Here is a 19,823-nt window from a genome sequence, read left to right on the forward strand (position 1 = left end):
CGAGAGGTGGTTTCTGTTTTTTACAAGTGCAGGCAAAATCTGCTAGGTCAGAGGGCAAGGGTTTTTATGTCCGGGTACCTGCGGGTAGACATTTAGCATGGGTCCTTGCCTTTGCATGCACTTGTAATAATAAGTTTTGGCTGCGGCCATTGTCATACTAAATTCATAAATTGATAAGCCTGCTCGCCATATTCTGAGGTTGTATACGTTTCATATTAAATGAGGCTGTGGTCATTTAAATCCAAATTCATTGTTTGTTTTTTGTTATAAAGAAGAAAAGTATACTAAAATAATACTGACACAACACTGATTTATAAAAACTTTAACCTAGCTGTCTATGAAAGATGCTGACTCAGGGGGTTCAGCAACAGTGGGACTTCATCCCGGCGAGCTAAAGAATGTGAAATTAGAACCATGTAAAAATATTGATATCTGTATAAGCAACATTTTGCACTAGATCTCAATGTATGCTTGTTCACCTGAATGAAAAATATCAATAATTGGTTCCGCTGGTATTAAGTTCTGACAATATCTACAGTACTCTACACATATGGAAAGGTTTACAAATAAGCTTAAAATTGTTCTGTAAATTCTTTTTCAAGCGGGCTGACTGATGCATGTACAGTAGCCAAACTTTTGAGAGGTCAACCATCTTCAATTTGCAGTTTATCTACAGGTTACTGTTAACGAAGTTTCAAAATTCAAAGATACAAGGGGCAGACCATTTTTTGAGAAGTAATGTTAACTTCAATGTTAAATAGGTTTAAACCTTTTAATTAACCGATGTAGCATGGTTTTCAATACTATCAAATTACGGCCTTATCAATGAATAGGAATTGTTGAAATGAAATGAAACTTTTCCTAAATGCAGCATTTAGTTCAATATTTCAATAGAAATGAAATTTAATCACTGGGATAGATTGAAGAAGCAAAGCAGATAGTCACATGTGAATTACTTAAGTGATAATATAATATTTTCAGATCTGTGGTATGTGTATATATGATTATCATACATGAAATTGTTTTTACTGTGACACATGAGAGACAAAACAACTGATACCTACAGCTGTGAAATTGGGATATACATGTGGAATTATCAAACATCAAATATATATAGCATTTAGGTTACGTGTGTACTTACTGTTGATCCTGGTGGCCCTGGGGGTCCCTGAGGGCCTGGTGCTCCGGGTCCTCCCTATCAACACAAAAATGTACCAAACATTAACCATTTATGGGTAGGAGAATAAAAACTAACAACATCTGACACTATATTGATAGTTGAAGAACAGCAATTAGTTTTCAATTTCAAAATTTCAGTATGTGAAATTTTTCATTTAAGAAATAAAAACAATAAAATTCGAAGTATAGCCTGTTTTTTCCAACATCATTTTTTTCGGACAACAACAAGTTTCTGAGATGAAAGTATCAGAGAGTTTCAGAAAAGTGTCTGTTTAATATATTTGTAGTAACTTACAACTGCCCCGCGATCTCCAGACTCTCCCTTTACACCTATGGTCCCTGGTAGTCCCTGTAAACCAACAGGCCCGGTGGCCCCTGGCAAGCCGCGTGGTCCCTCGGATCCCTTACTTCCAGCTACTCCTTGGATTCCCTGAATGCCTGGCTCACCTGGAGGACCCTAGAGTAGAAAACCAGAAAAATTCTGTATACAGAATACACTTGTTCAGATAAGAAGATGATTAAAATACAATTGAGTGATGTGACCTTGAATTTGAAATCTTTTCAGTGACTATTGGAATTGCTACAGCCTGGTGATGTCAGATGTCCAATTATTAATAAACACATTCACAAAGAAAATCACACCAACAGCTGTTTGTTTGTTTGTCCTGCGAACAGCACGGTCTTGTAGTAGCTTGTGGCTACCTAACTGTACAGCAAGCAGGAGACCCGTCACATGCCATCAAGAGCAATTGAGGTAAAATGTTGTGCTCAATTTTCAACACAACCAAAACGGTATATGTAATGTCCATTCAATTACCATTACGAACCGTAATAAGATTTGAGTGACAGGCCTGTATTTTGCTTAACTTCACTCGTGTCAAGGCTTATCAGCCCAGGCCCGATCATGGATATTACACAGGTGTATACCGACACTGTATTCTGTATCTGTATCAGAAGGCACCATAGCCATGTAGCAATAAACATGTAGTTAGCATATACAACACAGAGTCAGTCATTAATTTAATTACGGCCACACAAACGCAATATAACAGTATAGCCTTAGAATGGTCTGAAATCTGGATTAATGAGAGACATAAATTGCAACAACACATTGAGATAAAGATTAGGGTACAGACAGCTTGGAATTGAAAGGAAGAAAACCCCTTTTCAAAAGCTACTTACAGGTGGTCCATTTGGTCCCTGTGATCCTAGGGGTCCAGATGGTCCAGGAGGTCCCTGAAATAACAATGGAATATTATTTTTTCTGTAAACAGCTGTGCACTGCAAATTATTGATATATATATCTAATGCTATGCCTTCTATCTAATGCCAAGAGCTCTTCAAAAATAATCCTTTCTTGGAACACAGATCTTAAAAAATATTTTATAGCAAATATCAACAAGCAAGTTTTTTGCAGAGAGTATTGTCAATTGAGAGAGATGAAAAGAAAACAACAATAGACAATAGATAAGCTATTTATCAAAATACAAAATATAAATATAACATAACTTGTTCTACTGATAATTTGTTATTTAAGCCAAGAAAAGATTTGGAAAATTCTAAAAGTCATGCATTTAATATGTAATTTTTTTTGTATCCTTGTCAAAATTTGATTTATTTTTTTAAGAATTCTATTTTTGGTGAGCTGATTTTTCTTACCATTTCACCGTGTTCTCCCTTTGATCCCTTAGGTCCTGGGGGTCCATTATCACCCTAAAAATGAACATTCAGTGAACCATGTAACTTCCTTACAATGAGTGAATAAGTATCATAAAATTAAAGTATATATCCAGGTCTAATTAATTTAAACTCTCAAAACAACAGGTTATAACATTTTTTCTGAATAATGATTATCTTCAAACACTTAAGTCAGGAAAAATAGATTAGATGAAACATTCCCTTAGCCAACAAACCATTTAGTTAGCATTCATGAATGCCTAGCGAGAGAAAAAAAAATTGAAATTGAAAACAACATCAATAGAGAAATTCTAGTTTAACATATTTTTTCAATGATAAAAATAATTGTGGAAAAAAAAACTTGTTGCTTCAAACATTTTTTAAAACCACAAAAAGTTGAAACATTGAAAAATGTCTAAACTTTTTATGATAAACAGTGGAGGGCTAGTAGTACAGTTACAGCAAGGCATAAAGAATGTCTCCAATGTCAGTGATCAAACTGAGTAGACAACATATCTAACCTTATCTCCATCTTCTCCTGGAGATCCTGCTGGTCCCGGTGGTCCATCATAGCCCTACAATAGGTATGTTAGAAAGAGGTCAAGTTTCAGTTTTTGTCATTTTTCTGCAGGTTAATGAGAGTAATTTTAGTATTTGACATAGAGTAAGAGAATCTTACTGAAGTAAACATGCCCTTTGCTGTTATCAGTTTTCAAACTTAATGAAAGATGAAATGAATACACCTAAAAGAAATGAAAACAAATCAACATGTTTACAAACACTGGATATAACCGTTAGAGCAGATCTTCTAAAATCTTTTAGCTTTGTTTTTAAGGAACTATTACCCTGTGTAATACAAAATACAGAAATAAAAAAAATGAAATTCAAAATAAATTTATAATGAGAAAAAAATCAAAGTACTTAAAGTACTGAAGACACAAACGAAAACAAATTATTTTAACTGCTTTTGTTTAGTGGGGACATGGTCAACTTTGTATGGAACATCACCAATACCTGATTAGGACAAAATATTGGCAAGAAAAGAAATTCATATCTACTTTTGATTGCAAGTGCGTCTTGGCAGCTAATTGTCAGAATAGGTAATCAGGTTATCTTATTTGACATCTTCAATGGGTTAATGTATACGTAGTTGTAGATGTAATATGAAGGTCCTAGATTACCTGTAAAATTAATGAGGCCTTTCTTTTCAAACTTTTGAGGATCCCATGCCTATAGGCGCTTCACAAATTATCATTATCATTAGCCATTGAAAAGATATTTATACATTTGATGTAGCGCCCCATCTAGCTACCAGCTTTTAGATAAGAGAGAGCTCAGGTTAAAAACACTTGTGTGATTGTTTTAGGATTTTATCGTGTGTGTGAGCCCTGGTTTGAATGATGTTATGTCAAGGTTTTGAATGATATTTTGTGGCAGATTGTTCTATCCCTTCAGTACCTTCTGTAAAATAGCGATAACAAACTTCAATTGTCCAAATTCAAGATGGCTGCCTGTCGGCCATGTTGTTTTCCGATTAGTCTCAAAATGCAATATGCATAACTAGGCACCGAGGGGAACCTACTTATGAAATTTGAAAAAGATCCCGTCAACACTTTCTGAGAAATAGTGATAACAAACTTCAATTGACAAAATCCAAGATGGCTGCCTGTCGGCCTTATTGTTTTCCGATTGGTATCAAAATGCAATATGCATAACTCATGTTAGCACCAAGAGGAACCTACATATGAAATTTGAGAAAGATCAATTCAGTGCTTTCTGAGAAATAGCAATAACAATCTTCAATTGTCAAAACCTAAGATGGCTGCCTGTCGGCCATATTGTTTTCCGATTGGTCTAAAAATGCAATATGCATAACTAGAAACCAAGAGAAACCTATATATGAAATTTCAGAAGATCCCTTCAGTACTTTGAGAAATAGCGATAACAAGAATTGTTTACGGATGGAGGGACGGATGGACCACGGACGCAGGGCGATTTGAATAGCCCACTATCTGATGATGGTGGGTTAAAAACACCTGGGTCTGATAAACAGACTCTAGAGGCGTAGAATGCAGATGTAGACAGGGCAGGGTATACCATCACGACGGGCACATTAAACTAAGCACTATATTCAAAACTTAGAATTACATGCTCATATCAGCTCAGACTTGAGACAGTTTCTTAATCGCTCATTAGACTGAACATGATTTTCATATAGCACTCTACGTTATATGTTTACACTCCATACTGTGTAGCTACAAATAATCTATACAACAAAAACACATTCATTCACATGTACAGTTCAAATCAATTTGAAGTGGAATTTTGTTTTTCACTTATGTACATTGCATCAAATATTCTCCGCAATAGTATATGTACCATATACATAACTGTAACTGCATGATACATATATATATGTATGGTATATATCATGTTAATTAATGTTAGTGAGATGTGAATGTAGCTATATGTATTGATATCATCGATTTCAAAATCAGTTTTTTTTTAATCTGCAGCATCTGTCAGATGAAAATGTAGTTCGAATGCCCAAACTGGATGAACTGTACATGTAGTAGCATTCTTCAAAGTCCATTATGAATGCTTTTCATACAAATATATTTCTTTCAATTGTTCATGTGTTTAAATTATTAGAACACTGAAGTAATTTTTATTTCCATAAAAATGGAAGTACTGCTTATCTTTTAAACTAAATTGGATATTGATAAGATAAATTTGCCAAAATGTTAAAAATCAAACCTTATTAAGTAGAATCTAAACAGTTGTAAATGGCTAAGCCCACTATTCTTAACAACAAAATTACTTATTTTGATTCTCTGTCAAATATAATCAGGTTACTTGAAGACTTTGTCAGAAAAGTTAACACATATATACATTATCAATAGTTGCTTTAATTAAATTAATCTGAATTTGAACATTAAACCGACTTAACAATTTAAATGAAAAAAATTGTGTTTTCACCATTGACCATAATTGATAAGAAGAAAATAATTATTTAACTCAACCTATGATATAGTATGTAACAGCCATCAAGACAATACTATTATCTTTAGTCATGCCAAGTTATTTCACAATAGGATATATGTTTTACACATTTTTGTTGTTTAGAAGAATAATGAACTTAGTAATTTTTGCTGTTCTTCTCAAATAATATGTACTAGTGTTGTAAAGAAAAAAAGATTAAACTAGATTTGATCAAGATCAAAACACGGGATTTCCAACAAGAAAATGATCGCCGACATGTTCTCATTCTGACGAACGCTTTTGTACGATTTACCTACGATTTCTCTTCGTTTTTTATTCGATTTCTCTTCGCTTCCCTTCTTTAACCGATCAGTTGACCTTCTAACGTTGGAAACATCTTTAAAATAACCTTTTTCTTTCACATACGATCAAAATAAACCGGTTGAAAAGAATTTGAATTTTTAGATTTTGTATCATTTGACCTCCGTGAATCGTGTATCTCGTACCTTGTATCGTGTTAACTGTACCTGTATCTCGTACCTTGTATCGTGTTTACTGTACCTGTATCTCGTACCTTGTATCATGTTAACTGTGCCTGTATCTCGTACTTTGTATCGTGTTTACTGTACCTGTATCTCGCACCTTGTATCGTGTTAACTGTACCCTGTATCTCACACCTTGTATCGTGTTTGCTGTACCTGTATCTCGTACCTTGTATCGTGTTACCTGTACTTGTATATCATACCTTGTATCGTGTTTACTAAACCGTGAATCGTGTATCTCGAACCTTGTATCGTGTTAACTGTACCCTGTATCTCGTACCTTCTATCGTGTTTACTATACCGTGAATCGTGTATCTCGTACCTTGTATCGTGTTAACTGTACCCTGTATCTCGTACCTTGCATCAGGTTTACTAAACCGTGAATCGTGTATCTCGTACCTTGTATCGTGTTTACTGCACTGTGAATCGTTTATCTCGTACCTTGTATCGTGTTTACTGTACTGTGAATCCCGTTCCATGTATCGTGTATCCCGTACTGTATCGTGTATCCTGTAACATTTATCGTCTATCCCGTCCAACAAGAAAATGATCGCTGACATGTTCTCGTTCTGACGAACACTTTTGTACGTTTTACCTACGATTCTCTTCGTTTTCTATTCGTTTTCTCTTCACTTCCCTTCTTTAACCGATCAGTTGACCTTCTAACGTTGCAAACATCTTTAAAATAACGTTTTCTTTCACATACGATGAAACTATTTTGAAAATTTGAAATTTTCGATTTTTGATCATTTGACCTTTGTGACCTTGAGCGAAGGTCAACACCAATGAAAAGCAATTAAGTTTGTACCACTTTGTCCAAGCTATCACTGTACCAAAAATCAAATCTGTATGTGTAAAGATATAGGAGTAAAAGGAAATTTAGTGCATTTTTGGGACAAATTTGAATTTTGGCGGGAAAACCAACATTTTTCAAAGTGCCATTTCTACGTCATTTTTTATCGCAGGACCATAAAACTTGCACCGTTTGTCATGATTAATCATGCGCTTTCCGATTCATATAAAAAAATTAGTAAATTTGAATTTTAAATTTTTGACCTTGATTTGACCTCATGCTTAGACCTTGACCTTGAGATATTTTTTGATAACATGTATAAGAAAAAAATTAGTGCCGACCATGATCTACAAGATGCACTGATTGTTCAAGGAATACAACGAACAGGAAAAGAGCCTGAGTCAAAAGATTTTTTTTTAATTTTAGTTTTTTTGATAATTTGACCTTGAATGAAGGTCAAGGTCAATGCAAAATAGTATTTTTTGTAGCTACTCTTACATGCTATTGTTGTGCCAAATATTAAATCTGTATGTGTATAAATGAAGGAGCTGAAAAATTTTTAGTCATTTTTTGCCGATTTTTGAATTTTGGCGGGAAAAACTTCGAAATTTTCAAAGTGCCATATCTCCGTCATTTTTCATCCGACGATCAAAAAAAGTTCATATTTCGTCTCAGTGCATCATACTCTTTCATTTGGGATGAAAACAGTTTTCAGATTGAGAATTTTTTTTTCGATATTTTCTTTACCCCTTGGCGAGGTCATGACTTTGACATATTCTCTGATAAGATGGCATGGAGAAAAGTTAGCTCTGTCCCTGATCTTCATAACACACTGAACGGGAACGAAATAGAACGATCCGTTACGAAGTTATGATCGTTCAAAAAACGTCCAAAAATTTTCTATTTATAGATCTGTGACCTTGACCGTTGAAAGTATGACCATAAAATTGCACCAAGATCGACAACTTGATATTGTCTATCATGTACTAAGATATGAACGTTCTATCTGCATTCGTTTTTGAGAGATTTTGGTCACAAAAAAAGTGTTAAGAATAATAATAATAATAATAATAATAATAAGAAAAAACATAACAATAACAATAGTGATTTCCATCCGAAATGGAAATCCCTAATAATAATAATAAATCTAAGTTATAATAAATTATTTGCATTGATTTATCAATACTTTACTGTGCATTAGTTTAAAGGTTAATTTAATTCAGAAGCTGAAATGATTTAAGACAGAAAAAACCGCAGATGTAGGAATATAACATTTCCACTGCCTTTAAATATCTCTGGTTAAATTTAGCAATCAGTACATTTCCATGAAAAATGGTGTTTTCTAAAGAGTTACTGCCCTTTAACCGTCCCTGAAGCGTTCAAAACTCCACCAAACATAATAAAGGTCTATGTAGATGTACATCGTAGACCCCTTTCTTTTTTATAATATGCTTCGACTGTTATGTAATATTTCAAATGATAATGATAGATCATTTTCTATTTTTTTTTAAACCATCACGAATATTAGAAAAAAAAGAATCAGTCGCTATAATCAGAGACATATATACAGATGTATATATGTCTCTGCTATAATTAGAGATGAAATTTTCAGTGACGTCTACATCTGCATGCAGACAGCCACGTTAATGCGGTACGCGTTCTGTAAACGAAAAACTTCATGTGCATTACGTAGGATATAATCAATAGATCCGAAGTCAATATTAATATTCACAAGTCCATTTGACATTTCGAAACCCTATTCAGTGAGAATTTAACTTTTTATTTGCAAACATGCGTATGGTACTCGACTGCCGTTGTTGTGATATTGTCATGATGAATAGACAACTTTTTTTCTTTCGTAAAAAAACATCTATATAATCTAACCATCTGCAGACTACATCAATCACATGCAAGTTAATATTTCAGTGAGAAAATGACAGTCAAAGTTGGGTTTGATCACCTACTCTTGCTTTTATTATTGTTTACATTACTGAAAGATGGCGGACAAAATCGGATGCTGGATGAGTGATTTTCAATGTACAAAATAACAACGATATTCCGACGAAACTTTATCAATATTATAACCCATTCAGTAACATGCCACCAAAGAAAAAAAGACACATAGATGTCGATGATGAAAATTCAGCGTGATGTTAGTAGATTTTTCTTCCGGGTCACAGGTAAGCAGCAATATAGCGCCAGCGAAAAGTCGATTGTATCATTCCGCGTGAAATCTAATGCGTTCAACGCGGAAAAATATTCTTACGTATCATCGACAGAACATACTTAATTAAATACTTTTAAAACTATCTATTTGTGAGGTTCTGTTGTTTTGTCATATATCTAACGAAACTGCAGTGTTGCATTTGACTCCGTAAGTCACGGGACTATTTTTTTTTTGCGATAGAATATGATTGTGAAGTGGCAGTGGAAGTTGTGTCAGAGCGAACGAAAATGCCAAAAAAAAAAACACATTGCCCTGTCAGCTTCTAAAATACAACAAAACAAAAGGTGATTTTTTTTAATAGCTGAACTTCACTGTATGTCATTTTTTATCGTGAAGTTAAACAAATATTTACTGCATAACATTACGGAGTTACTGTAAAGCAACGTTTAGATTGGCCAACAGCAGTATCCGCCAGAGGCCTCAAAAGCGCTGACATAGACTCAAACTTACGTTTGTGTCTACGTTTGTGTCAACAAAACAAAAGGTGATTTTTTTATAGCTGAACTTTACTATACGTCATTTTTTATCGTGAATATTTACAAATATTTACTGCATATCATTACGGAGTTACTGTAAAGCAACGGTTAGATTGGCCAAGGCAGTATCCGCCAGAGGGCATCGTAGATTTTGTCAGCTACACCTCAAAAGCGCTGACATAGACTCAAACTTACGTTTGTGTCAAAAATGATTATAAAGATTTTAATTAGTTCACGTCATTTAAATATTTCTGTTGGATAAGAAAAAAAGTCCCGATATTCCCATGACAACAAAACTGTTTTCCATTTTGTTTGTGGTTTTCAATATAATTCTTCACAATCTCTGTTATCAACATCCAACATACCCTTGGTCCCTGTTGTCCCATGTTGCCCTGAAGTCCTCCTGGTCCCTCTAGACCCTACAAAGATAAGAGAAACTCCTTTAAACCAAATGTATGAACAAATTCTGAATTTTTAAAAAAAAGTACAACAAAATTGTTCAAAAAAAATTTCACTAAACCACAGTTCACTGCCATTCATATTTCAAAAGTATAGATTTTCCACGTTGACACCAAACCTTCAGGTAAGTTTCACTGGAGTTTATCTAGTACTTTATCAGTTTTGTTCAGTACATTTTCCATGAGAGCAGGAGATTACCAATGAGCTCTCTGGATATTGAATTGGACATCAAAATCTTGTCATCTTTATATTGTCAAAATCAATTTTATATTTCTGAACACTGGATTTTCCTTGCCCAGTATCATTACTGTGAAAGTAGCATAATATCATCGATGTTTTTACTTTCAGTGCGGTTTACGAAGTGGTGCCTGACATGTAGTACTTACAGTGTCACCCTTTTGTCCTCTCAAACCTTCCGGTCCGGACGGTCCTGGGGGTCCCTGAAGTCCAACAATAAACATGTATTTTTACAAAGTGTAATAAGAAGTATATTAAAAAAAATTAATAAATAAAATGTCTGCTATTTTTCTCAAAGCCACTTAGTGCAGGCAAGTATCATAATTTTCAGTAAAGGTGCAGCAGGAGAGGAAAAACACAACAAGAAGGCTGGGACTCGAACCCGGGACCTCAAAACTCTATACGGACGTTCTTACCATTTGAGCTACCTGGCTACTGGCATTCAGCCCAGTCCAGTTCGCTATACAATGGTCTTTCTTTTTAGGGTTATTTTACTCACCTATACTCAAAATTGCTGTACATGTATGTAGTTTTATATCAGGTTTTTAGTGTAACTGAAAAAAAAAAAACCTGTTCGCTAAGTTTCAATTATTCTATAAGCAAAGATATCTACATGTGTATATCTGTATGGGTTGAGGGGGCCAGAGTTCGACCCTCTGCCAGGATTGAGGGGCCCTGGGTTCGACCCTTGCCAGGGATGAGGGGGCCTGGTTTAAACTCCTGGAACCATGAAATATTCACGACACTGGAGGACTTTGATTCACCACAAATCTTTCAGAATTTACTTAATAAGCTTAAACATGTCTGTATTAGTACTTACCGAGAGACCCTGTGGGCCAGAGTTTCCTGGCTCTCCAACATCTCCCTTCATACCCTGTAAAGAAACATACAGAGGTTAATACTCTGAAAGTCGTAACAGTATATATCAATGTTATTTTCTACCAAGTTTTCCAGTAGTCTATTTGCAGTAATTGTGGAAATGTAGTAATATCTTAATGAAAACTACATCAAAATGTGCTTCCTTGTCAGGAATCAGTGTTTGAAGAACAACAATACATCATATCCTTTTTAAAGATAGAGTACCCATTGTATTGCTTCTCTAAAACATCTCTTCGCTGTCATCTTGCATTGGTATTTTCACCTTTTAGTTAATGGACTTAAATTTAAGCACACCAATCTTCTTTCTCAGAAAAAGGTGCGACATGCTGCACTAAATGAACAGGTGCATTATTTAGGATGAATTAAGTAATACAAATGTACAAAGCTGTCTTTTTTGATGTCAAAATAAAAATAGTCATCATTCATCTCCTATGTAAAATGTATAGTCTGAGCTCCACTGAAAATGGAAATTAAATTAAATAAATATGGAGTAAAGAGAAATATTTACCATAGGTCCCTGCTGTCCATCCATTCCAGGTTCCCCTCTGTTTCCATCCTTGCCCTATATGTACAGATAGACATATCTATATTTATATAGACAGCCATAGCGGTATTAACTATACTGCTGACAAGGGTCAGTTCTCAAATACAATCAACAGCTAAAAATATTCTACATCAGCACAGTACTACAATACGCTTATATAAACTTCAGTTTATATAATCATTTCTGTTCAAGTCAGGAATTAAAGTAACATATTATCATAAAAGTGAATTCAATGACATAATTATCTTCAAATTAGCCTCTTCCCTTTTTCTAAAAGTTTACTATTTAAGTTTGGGGAGGAGTTATTTGTGAAACACTTATAATTTACTTTTAACTATTTTTGTAATTGATGATTAGAAAAAAATAAATAAGGGGGCTTATTTGTAGACAGAGCTTGTTTGTAGAGAGGGCTTATTTGTACAGAGAGCTTGTTTGTAGACAGGGCTTGTTTCAAGATAATTTAAATAGTGTACTTCTTTTTTTTACAAACTGAATCCCTGAACCACAGGAGTTAGCAGCAATATATAAAGTATAAGAGTAGAAGTAGCAAAAGATAAATAAATAGATAAATAAAATCAGTTGAGCAAATATTTGGACATAAATTTACAACCAAAGACAAAGTTTAGTGACAAAGACAAAATTATTAGTTAAAGACAAAATAATATCCAGTGATCCAAAGAGAAATAATGCTTCAAATCAATTTTTATTTAAAAAAAACAACAACAAAAAACAACAAAAAAAACAAACAAAATCCTAGGGGAAAAAACCTGATGAGGCTTTGAATAACTTGGCCCAGTAGCAACATCATTCATGGGTTACTTACAGGAGGTCCAGGGAATCCTCTCTCACCGTCGAATCCCATGGGGCCTGGTGGTCCCATCACACCATCGTTTCCAGATGGGCCGGGAAGACCCTGAAAGGTAAGTCAACATGCAATTTTTAATTTAGGTATATATTTTTGAAAGCCAGAATTTTAACTTCCTGAAAAAGTCTTGTTTGGCCAGATGCTTCCTGTTTTTACACTAAAAAATAAAACACTTAATTTCACACAAACAATTACAACAATTACTACTTAATTTACCAAGGGGAAAAATACTAGGTCTTGAAAATGTTATAATTCTCATTGAAGGCAAGACAACAGTCAAGGATTACATTTAAAAGTGTTTATAATTTTAGCACTTATCCCATCTAAAACTTCTTATTCAAAGTACTCCGTTTAACAGATATTCTTGTTTAAGCAACTTGGTATGGTCCAGGTAAGAACATGATATGTATTGTAAAATGTCATAAATTTAGCTGCAGCTATTTTACTTTCAATAATGTTAACGATTTATATATCAGTGCTTTGAAGCAAGTCACAAAATTAGCTAAAATTGTCACCTTGCTAAAATTTACCAAATTAACCACTATAGTGTATGTATTACTATACAACTGAATAATGTCATTTATAGCTAAAACAGTGTCTTTTCTAGAAGCTAACTTACTGGAATGCCCCTTTCACCAGATGCTCCTGGCAGTCCAACGTCTCCGGGTACTCCCTGTAACACAAAACAGGTATCATCTTTAACGAGGATGTTATTTGGAATCAGAAATAAAGTTCAGGTTTAAATCGGGCTCTCAGGCAGCAGGCCAAATTAATTATTACATCCTAGATTATGACCTCTCCATTTTAACATTACTTTATACTGGGGATACCACTTATTATCATATCAGAAGTCTTAAGACAAACTACTTTCCAATGTACAAAATGCTCCCTACAGAAGTTAAAACTGACAGGAAATATTCTTATGTTCTGACACCTACAGAAAATGTTCCATATTTTCTGTAAACTGTATTTTAAAGTTGATCATCGATTCAATGAAAACCTGTAAAAACAAGCATGACCTGGATATAAACCAAATACAACTTCTAAGAGCTATCCATACGTCAATAATATATCACATATCATTTATTACATGAAATCTTAAAAGATTTATCAAAAAGGAGAAAAAAATTAGTGAAAAATTCTATTTCAGTGAAATTTGAAGTTTGTCATGTTTCTATATTGCCGTTGTACTGTAAACGTAGAAATTTACGCAAGGGGGAAATTTACGCAAATTACCTGGATCCCTTTTGATCGCAACAATTTCCCCCATATGTATTATTTTGAAATTAATTTGAGTATACTCGAACTACAAACGAAGGTGGGTCGATCGCCAAAATTACCCCCACACGTATGGTTTTACGTAACGAAATCGTGAAATTAACCACCCGCGAAAATAACCACGTTTACAGTATTAAAGAACTGTTTTGGACATCACATGTACTTACAGGATTTCCTGGTGGTCCCGGGTCTCCCTGAGCTCCAGCCTCTCCTGAGTGGCCCTACACAATGAAAAGGACCTCATGATTTCTACACATAGATACAAAATGTATATTTCCTTTAATTTTTTGTTTTTGTTTTATTCAATAGGACTTTAAAATTAAAAAGCTCTGGAAATATTAAGAAATTTATTCTCAACATAATGTAATGAGAGGTCCAATGGGCCTGAATTAGTCACCTGGTATCTACCTTTTGATAGAGCTTTATTCTAAACCTTTTAGATAATCAGAGGATCATGCTGAAATGTTTTAATAAATTTGACACCTGTGACCTTGAATAAAATTTTTCTTTCCCTAGGAACCTAGAGATCATGCAGGAAAATATCATGACTCTGAAACTTTTGGTTAATGAAAAGATTTTGTTTGAATGGAAAAGCTGATGCCAGACAACAGGTGAGCTAAACAGGCATGCAAGAACTGTTCATAATGTATATATCATATAATAATGACCATATATATAAAAAAAAAAAAAAAAATCCATGTTTCCACTGAAATTTAATATTGTGATGTGAGGATGAAATGTTACGGAGACATACCGGTGGTCCCATGACTCCCATCTGTCCTGGTTGGCCTGGAATTCCTGGCAGTCCCTGGAAAGGAAGGTCTTTGGTTAAAATTGAATTGAAAACAAATTTTTCCATGAAATACATGTAATCCTCATCTCATCTTTAAAACCATTCTACCTTTTCAATTATCATGCTTACAAAATTAACAAGCATTCTGAGAGTATTGATTAAGCAATATGTGTCCCCTACCGGTCCCTGCTAAAAATAGTAACCTTGACCCTAAAACCCTGAAACTCAAACTTGATCTTTAGCTACTTCATACTGAAGTTACACATCAACTTTCACCAACATGCCTTGAAGCATGTCTGAAAAAATTGTGGAAAACTGAGTGGATGAAGATATGGACAGACGGATGGGGAGGAAACCTATAGTCACGGGTAGGGGACTAATAAACAAATCCCAGTCAGAATGATGACTGATCTAATTTGTTCACCAAAAACAAAAATTTCACGTTTCAATGCCAGGATTTTATCCATTCGCAATAAATGAATGACATCAAGGAAACAGTACTGATATCATGTTAACAGTTCATCATTATGATGTCATAGCGTGTGCCTGATGTCTTTTCCTTACAACAGAAAAGACAGATTTGTCTTTCTCCATCAAAATTGGAGATTCTCTTGTGAAGTATGGGAGAAAAATTCATTAAAATGCACTGTATGTATTTGTAGAGAAATATCACTACCATATATTTAAAGATTTAAGCCTATTTCACCCTGTGACCTTGAATGTAGGTGTGACCTTGAATGTAGGTCAAGGTCATTCATTTGAACAAACTTGATAGCCTTTCACCCCAGCAAGCTACAGGCCCAATATCAAGTATCTGGGCCTCTTGGGTTATTGAGAAGAAGTCGCTTGAAGATTATAGCCTATTTGACCTTTGTGACCTTGAATGAAGGTCAATGTCATTCATTTGAACAAAAATTGGTAGTCCTTCACCCCAGCATGCTACATGCCTAATATCAAGTACCAAGTTGATTTTGCAACTTTTCAATTTCAGATATACACTGAAAACATTCCCAATTTAAAGGTTATTTTGAGTTTTAATTTGTTGTCTATCCAAAGAAATTTGATGAAAATTATTGCTTTGAATTTATAATAATTAATGGAAATTCACCTTAAAATGTAAAACAATATACAACATCATTAAAACTGGACAAGAGAATCCAATTTGACAGGAGAATCCATTTTCAAACACATTTTTTACTCACAGTTTCTCCACGCTCTCCTGGTAACCCTGAGAGTCCATCTTTTCCTGGCAGACCCTACAGAAGAAAATTTTTCAAAATCTTATTTCAACAAATTTTAAAGTATGAACATTAATAGAAACAGATCTGACAGACAAGCAAGTCCTATATAAACTGTCTCCAGAATCTTAAGTGGGTTAAAAATATTATTTCATTGAACATATATACTTATTCAGCTGTAATTCTATTTTAGCGCTTTTTGCGTTGTAAGTATTGACTAAATAAGCGCATTGCTAGTATTAAAATATGTCTACTGTATATTGGACGAGAGTTGTTTGTTTACGAAATAAGGACAGACCGGGTATTGGACCTTGAAAAAGCCTTTCAAGTCCTGCATTATCATCTGCAGGTCAATCAAGATAATTATATATTGGAAATGTCACATCTAAATAACAGAAGAACCACTTTGTCCATGTCATCTTATTTGATCAAGGGACATAACTCCATTTAGGTGAGGTGTTTAACACAGGTCCAGTGGACACATTTGGACAAATAAAAGACCAGAATGATGAAATGAAAAAAACAAATATTTACTGGAGGTCCCATGGGACCCATAAGTCCAACTCCTCCTGGAGCTCCCTGTAGACCCTGCTCTCCCTGGAAACCTGGTGGCCCAGGTGGGCCACTCTCTCCCTTGACACCAATTGGCCCAATCGGACCCTCCTTTCCTCTCTCACCAGGGGGGCCCTATAAAGGAAAAACATATCATTTATAGATAATAAAACAGATTTACTTTGGAAAGTTATACCTTTATTTTTACTTTTACTTTACTATAATACTTTTCTTTTTTCACTGTTAACAATATATTGAATTCTGTCTAAGTTTCGCCATACTTCTGTAAGCATGTTATTGCTTGAATGGATCATGTGATGTCAAGTCATTATCTGTTGAGAAATGGATGCTACAGATATTAATTAATACTTACTCTCATTCCCCTCTCTCCACGGTCACCACTTTGTCCATTCAAACCCTACAAAAGGAGCACAACAGTTCAAAATGTATTAACATTCCAAACAGAATATAGTTTAACAAGAGGCCCAACGGGCTTGTATCGATCACCTGATCCTACAACTTTTAAGTTGATCTAGATCATTTCTGCAGACAATAAATCAAAGCTGTTTACCACTTTGTTTAAATATCAGTCTGAGAGTAGGCTAGGTTTATTCATATCAATAAACATTCCAGCATACCGTTGGCTTAATATCAAGTCTCTGAGTCTCTTGGCTATCGATAAATCATTGTTTTAAAACTTTAGCCTCTTTGACCCCAGTGACCTTGAATACAAGTTAAAGTCATTTATTTGAACAAACTTGGTAGCCCTTCATCCAAATATGCTACAGGCCTAATATCAAGTTCCTGGGTCTCTTGGTTATTGAGAAGAAGTTGTTTAAAGATTTTAGCCTATTTGACCGCTGTGACATTGAATTTTGGTCCAGGTCATTCATTTGAACTAACTTGGTAGCCCTTCACCCCAGCATGCTACAGAACAGATATCAACTCCCTGGGCCTCTTGGTTAAGGAAATTCAAGGTGGTACGTTATAGACTGATAACATAAATTTTAAGCCGAAAATGCTGGAGAAGATGATAAAATGATAATTGTTCAGTTGTATAGTTTAACAAAGAAACTAGAACAGTTGTTATTTGTCACACCTACCATCTTGCCCCTAGCTCCACGTCGTCCACGACGTCCTGGTCTGCCAGGATCACCCTATAATATCAGAAAAAATGTTTATGTTTATAAAAATGAGACACTTTATCAATATAAACCCTTTCTCTGTGCACCAGAGTGTACACACCAGCTAAAACAGTGAAAAACAATGAAATGATAACCCTGTACACAGTTCTGAGTATATGTGATGCATTCTTTATCTCATAAAATACATTTTACACATTTTCGTATATTTCTGCATAAATTTAATGCAACTCCAAAGCAAGAAGTGTTAAAGATACAAAACATCAATTTGAAGGGAAAGTTAATAAACATGTGACAAAGAAATTGTTGAACTGACCTTAGGACCCTGTGGTCCAGTGAATCCTGGCATACCGGGCATACCCATCTGGCCCTGTCAGGGAGAAATCAAATAAGTAAGACAAAGAATGAAAAAACACAAATTGTTGCTATTTACAATAATTGCTTTCCTTTATAATCTAAATGACTGATTTTCAAACCCAAATAGTTATATTTAACATATACCGTAAATATTCGGGTATAGTGCGCACTCGCGTATAGTGCGCAGGTACGTTTTTGAGGTTCATTTTCAAAAAAATTTTTTTTTTTTTTTTTTTTTTTTTCAATTTTCAACTGAGCGGTAGATGAATTTTAAAGCATAAGATGATAGGAATTTGTAACTTATGAAAGCTAATTTACAATGTACCACATTTAATTGGAATCACCGGTCAGATTTGACACATTGGATTGACAGGTTGTTTACATTATATCGCCACAGGCCTAGTCAGCTTGCAAATTGTAGCGGTCCCATCTACGCTGTTGTACCAACAAAATAATTAATCCTACTCTCAATTACCTTGTGATTTTCACGCAGGTATGGTCTCTTGTGGTATCTTTCCACGAACATACAAAGCTAATTAAGCTCAATTATAACAAGATTGAATAGTAAGCTGACTGCTACGTAATGTAACACAGGCCGCCATTTTGTATACAGTACGGAAACAAGTCTGCAGTCGTCGTGCTGGTCACAACTTTTATATCAATGAATTAACATGTGTAATGGATAAATCTACAGTGCAGACGATAAATAAGAGTAACCCGGTAGTTTTCACAGTCATATCGTATTTTATAAGGCCAGTTGGTCAGTGACTGCCGCACGAGATCAAGGCATTAGTGTTACCCGAGCCTAATTGCGCATGCGTGCTGTTACAGCTTCCGTAAATAAACAAGTTGAACATTATCAGTTTCTGGCAACATTCTGGATTTATAAGGTGATTAATTTAGAAGTATGAAATAACTAAGTACTGCTATATCATTTCAAGTTTTGTTTGATGTTAATTGAGATGTTATACATCGTTTTGGACCTGAATACGGGAACATGCTCAAGTGAGATCGTATGTGTACGGAACATGTGGCTCACGACCGACTTAGATAAATCCACGTAATTGCTGATAAATACACAATTTCAAGAAATTAAACATTAAAATAACTATTCATTTCTTTGATTATTTGTTAACTATTACTTTCTTAATGCTTTATATATGTTATATATAAGTATTAAATCAATCCTGCTGTGAAAGGAAACGATCACAAATCTCAGTCAAATCACATCCATTCTCACTGGGAAAAGGCTTGTACTTGCGTATAGTGCGCAGTGGTCTTTTTCACTTGTCAATTTTTGAAAAAAAGTGCGCACTATACGCGAATATTTACGGTATTTGAGAAAAGCCCAAGACATCACATCAATTTTACATATCGTTTACCTTTTCTCCTGTTGGGCCCTGAGGGCCAGAATTTCCCACTGCTCCAGCATTACCCTGTAAGAAAAAAGAATGCAAATTCAAATTAATGATGTCCTCCCAACACTAAAATAGAAAAATTGATAAAGCAATTCCATTAAAACATACAACTCAAAAGGGATTTCCATAAATAAGAAGAAATTCTAAGTATGAAATGATCTTGAGACAGTGTAATATTTACTATT

The 19,823-nt window shown here is 34.6% G+C and overlaps 1 protein-coding gene across 2 annotated transcripts in view; it reads right to left on the reverse strand.

Annotated features, from left to right (window-relative positions):
• The window catches only part of LOC117322046 (collagen alpha-1(XI) chain-like), a 72,162-nt gene that overhangs the window by 17,297 nt on the left and 35,042 nt on the right, over positions 1–19,823 (reverse strand). For both annotated transcript variants that reach the window (XM_033876770.1, XM_033876771.1), the window contains exons 25-43: positions 19,603–19,656; positions 18,180–18,233; positions 17,825–17,878; positions 17,095–17,139; positions 16,704–16,856; positions 16,134–16,187; positions 14,893–14,946; positions 14,306–14,359; positions 13,480–13,533; positions 12,819–12,908; positions 11,960–12,013; positions 11,393–11,446; positions 10,722–10,775; positions 10,242–10,295; positions 3,378–3,431; positions 2,839–2,892; positions 2,362–2,415; positions 1,475–1,636; positions 1,142–1,195 (exon numbers count right to left, since the gene is read on the reverse strand). In XM_033876770.1, coding sequence (XP_033732661.1) covers positions 1,142–1,195; positions 1,475–1,636; positions 2,362–2,415; positions 2,839–2,892; positions 3,378–3,431; positions 10,242–10,295; positions 10,722–10,775; positions 11,393–11,446; positions 11,960–12,013; positions 12,819–12,908; positions 13,480–13,533; positions 14,306–14,359; positions 14,893–14,946; positions 16,134–16,187; positions 16,704–16,856; positions 17,095–17,139; positions 17,825–17,878; positions 18,180–18,233; positions 19,603–19,656 — 1,260 coding nt within the window. The remainder of the gene's footprint in view (positions 1–1,141; positions 1,196–1,474; positions 1,637–2,361; positions 2,416–2,838; positions 2,893–3,377; positions 3,432–10,241; positions 10,296–10,721; positions 10,776–11,392; positions 11,447–11,959; positions 12,014–12,818; positions 12,909–13,479; positions 13,534–14,305; positions 14,360–14,892; positions 14,947–16,133; positions 16,188–16,703; positions 16,857–17,094; positions 17,140–17,824; positions 17,879–18,179; positions 18,234–19,602; positions 19,657–19,823) is intronic.

Source organism: Pecten maximus, chromosome 2, assembly GCF_902652985.1.
Source record: "Pecten maximus chromosome 2, xPecMax1.1, whole genome shotgun sequence".
Classification (NCBI taxonomy): domain Eukaryota; kingdom Metazoa; phylum Mollusca; class Bivalvia; order Pectinida; family Pectinidae; genus Pecten; species Pecten maximus.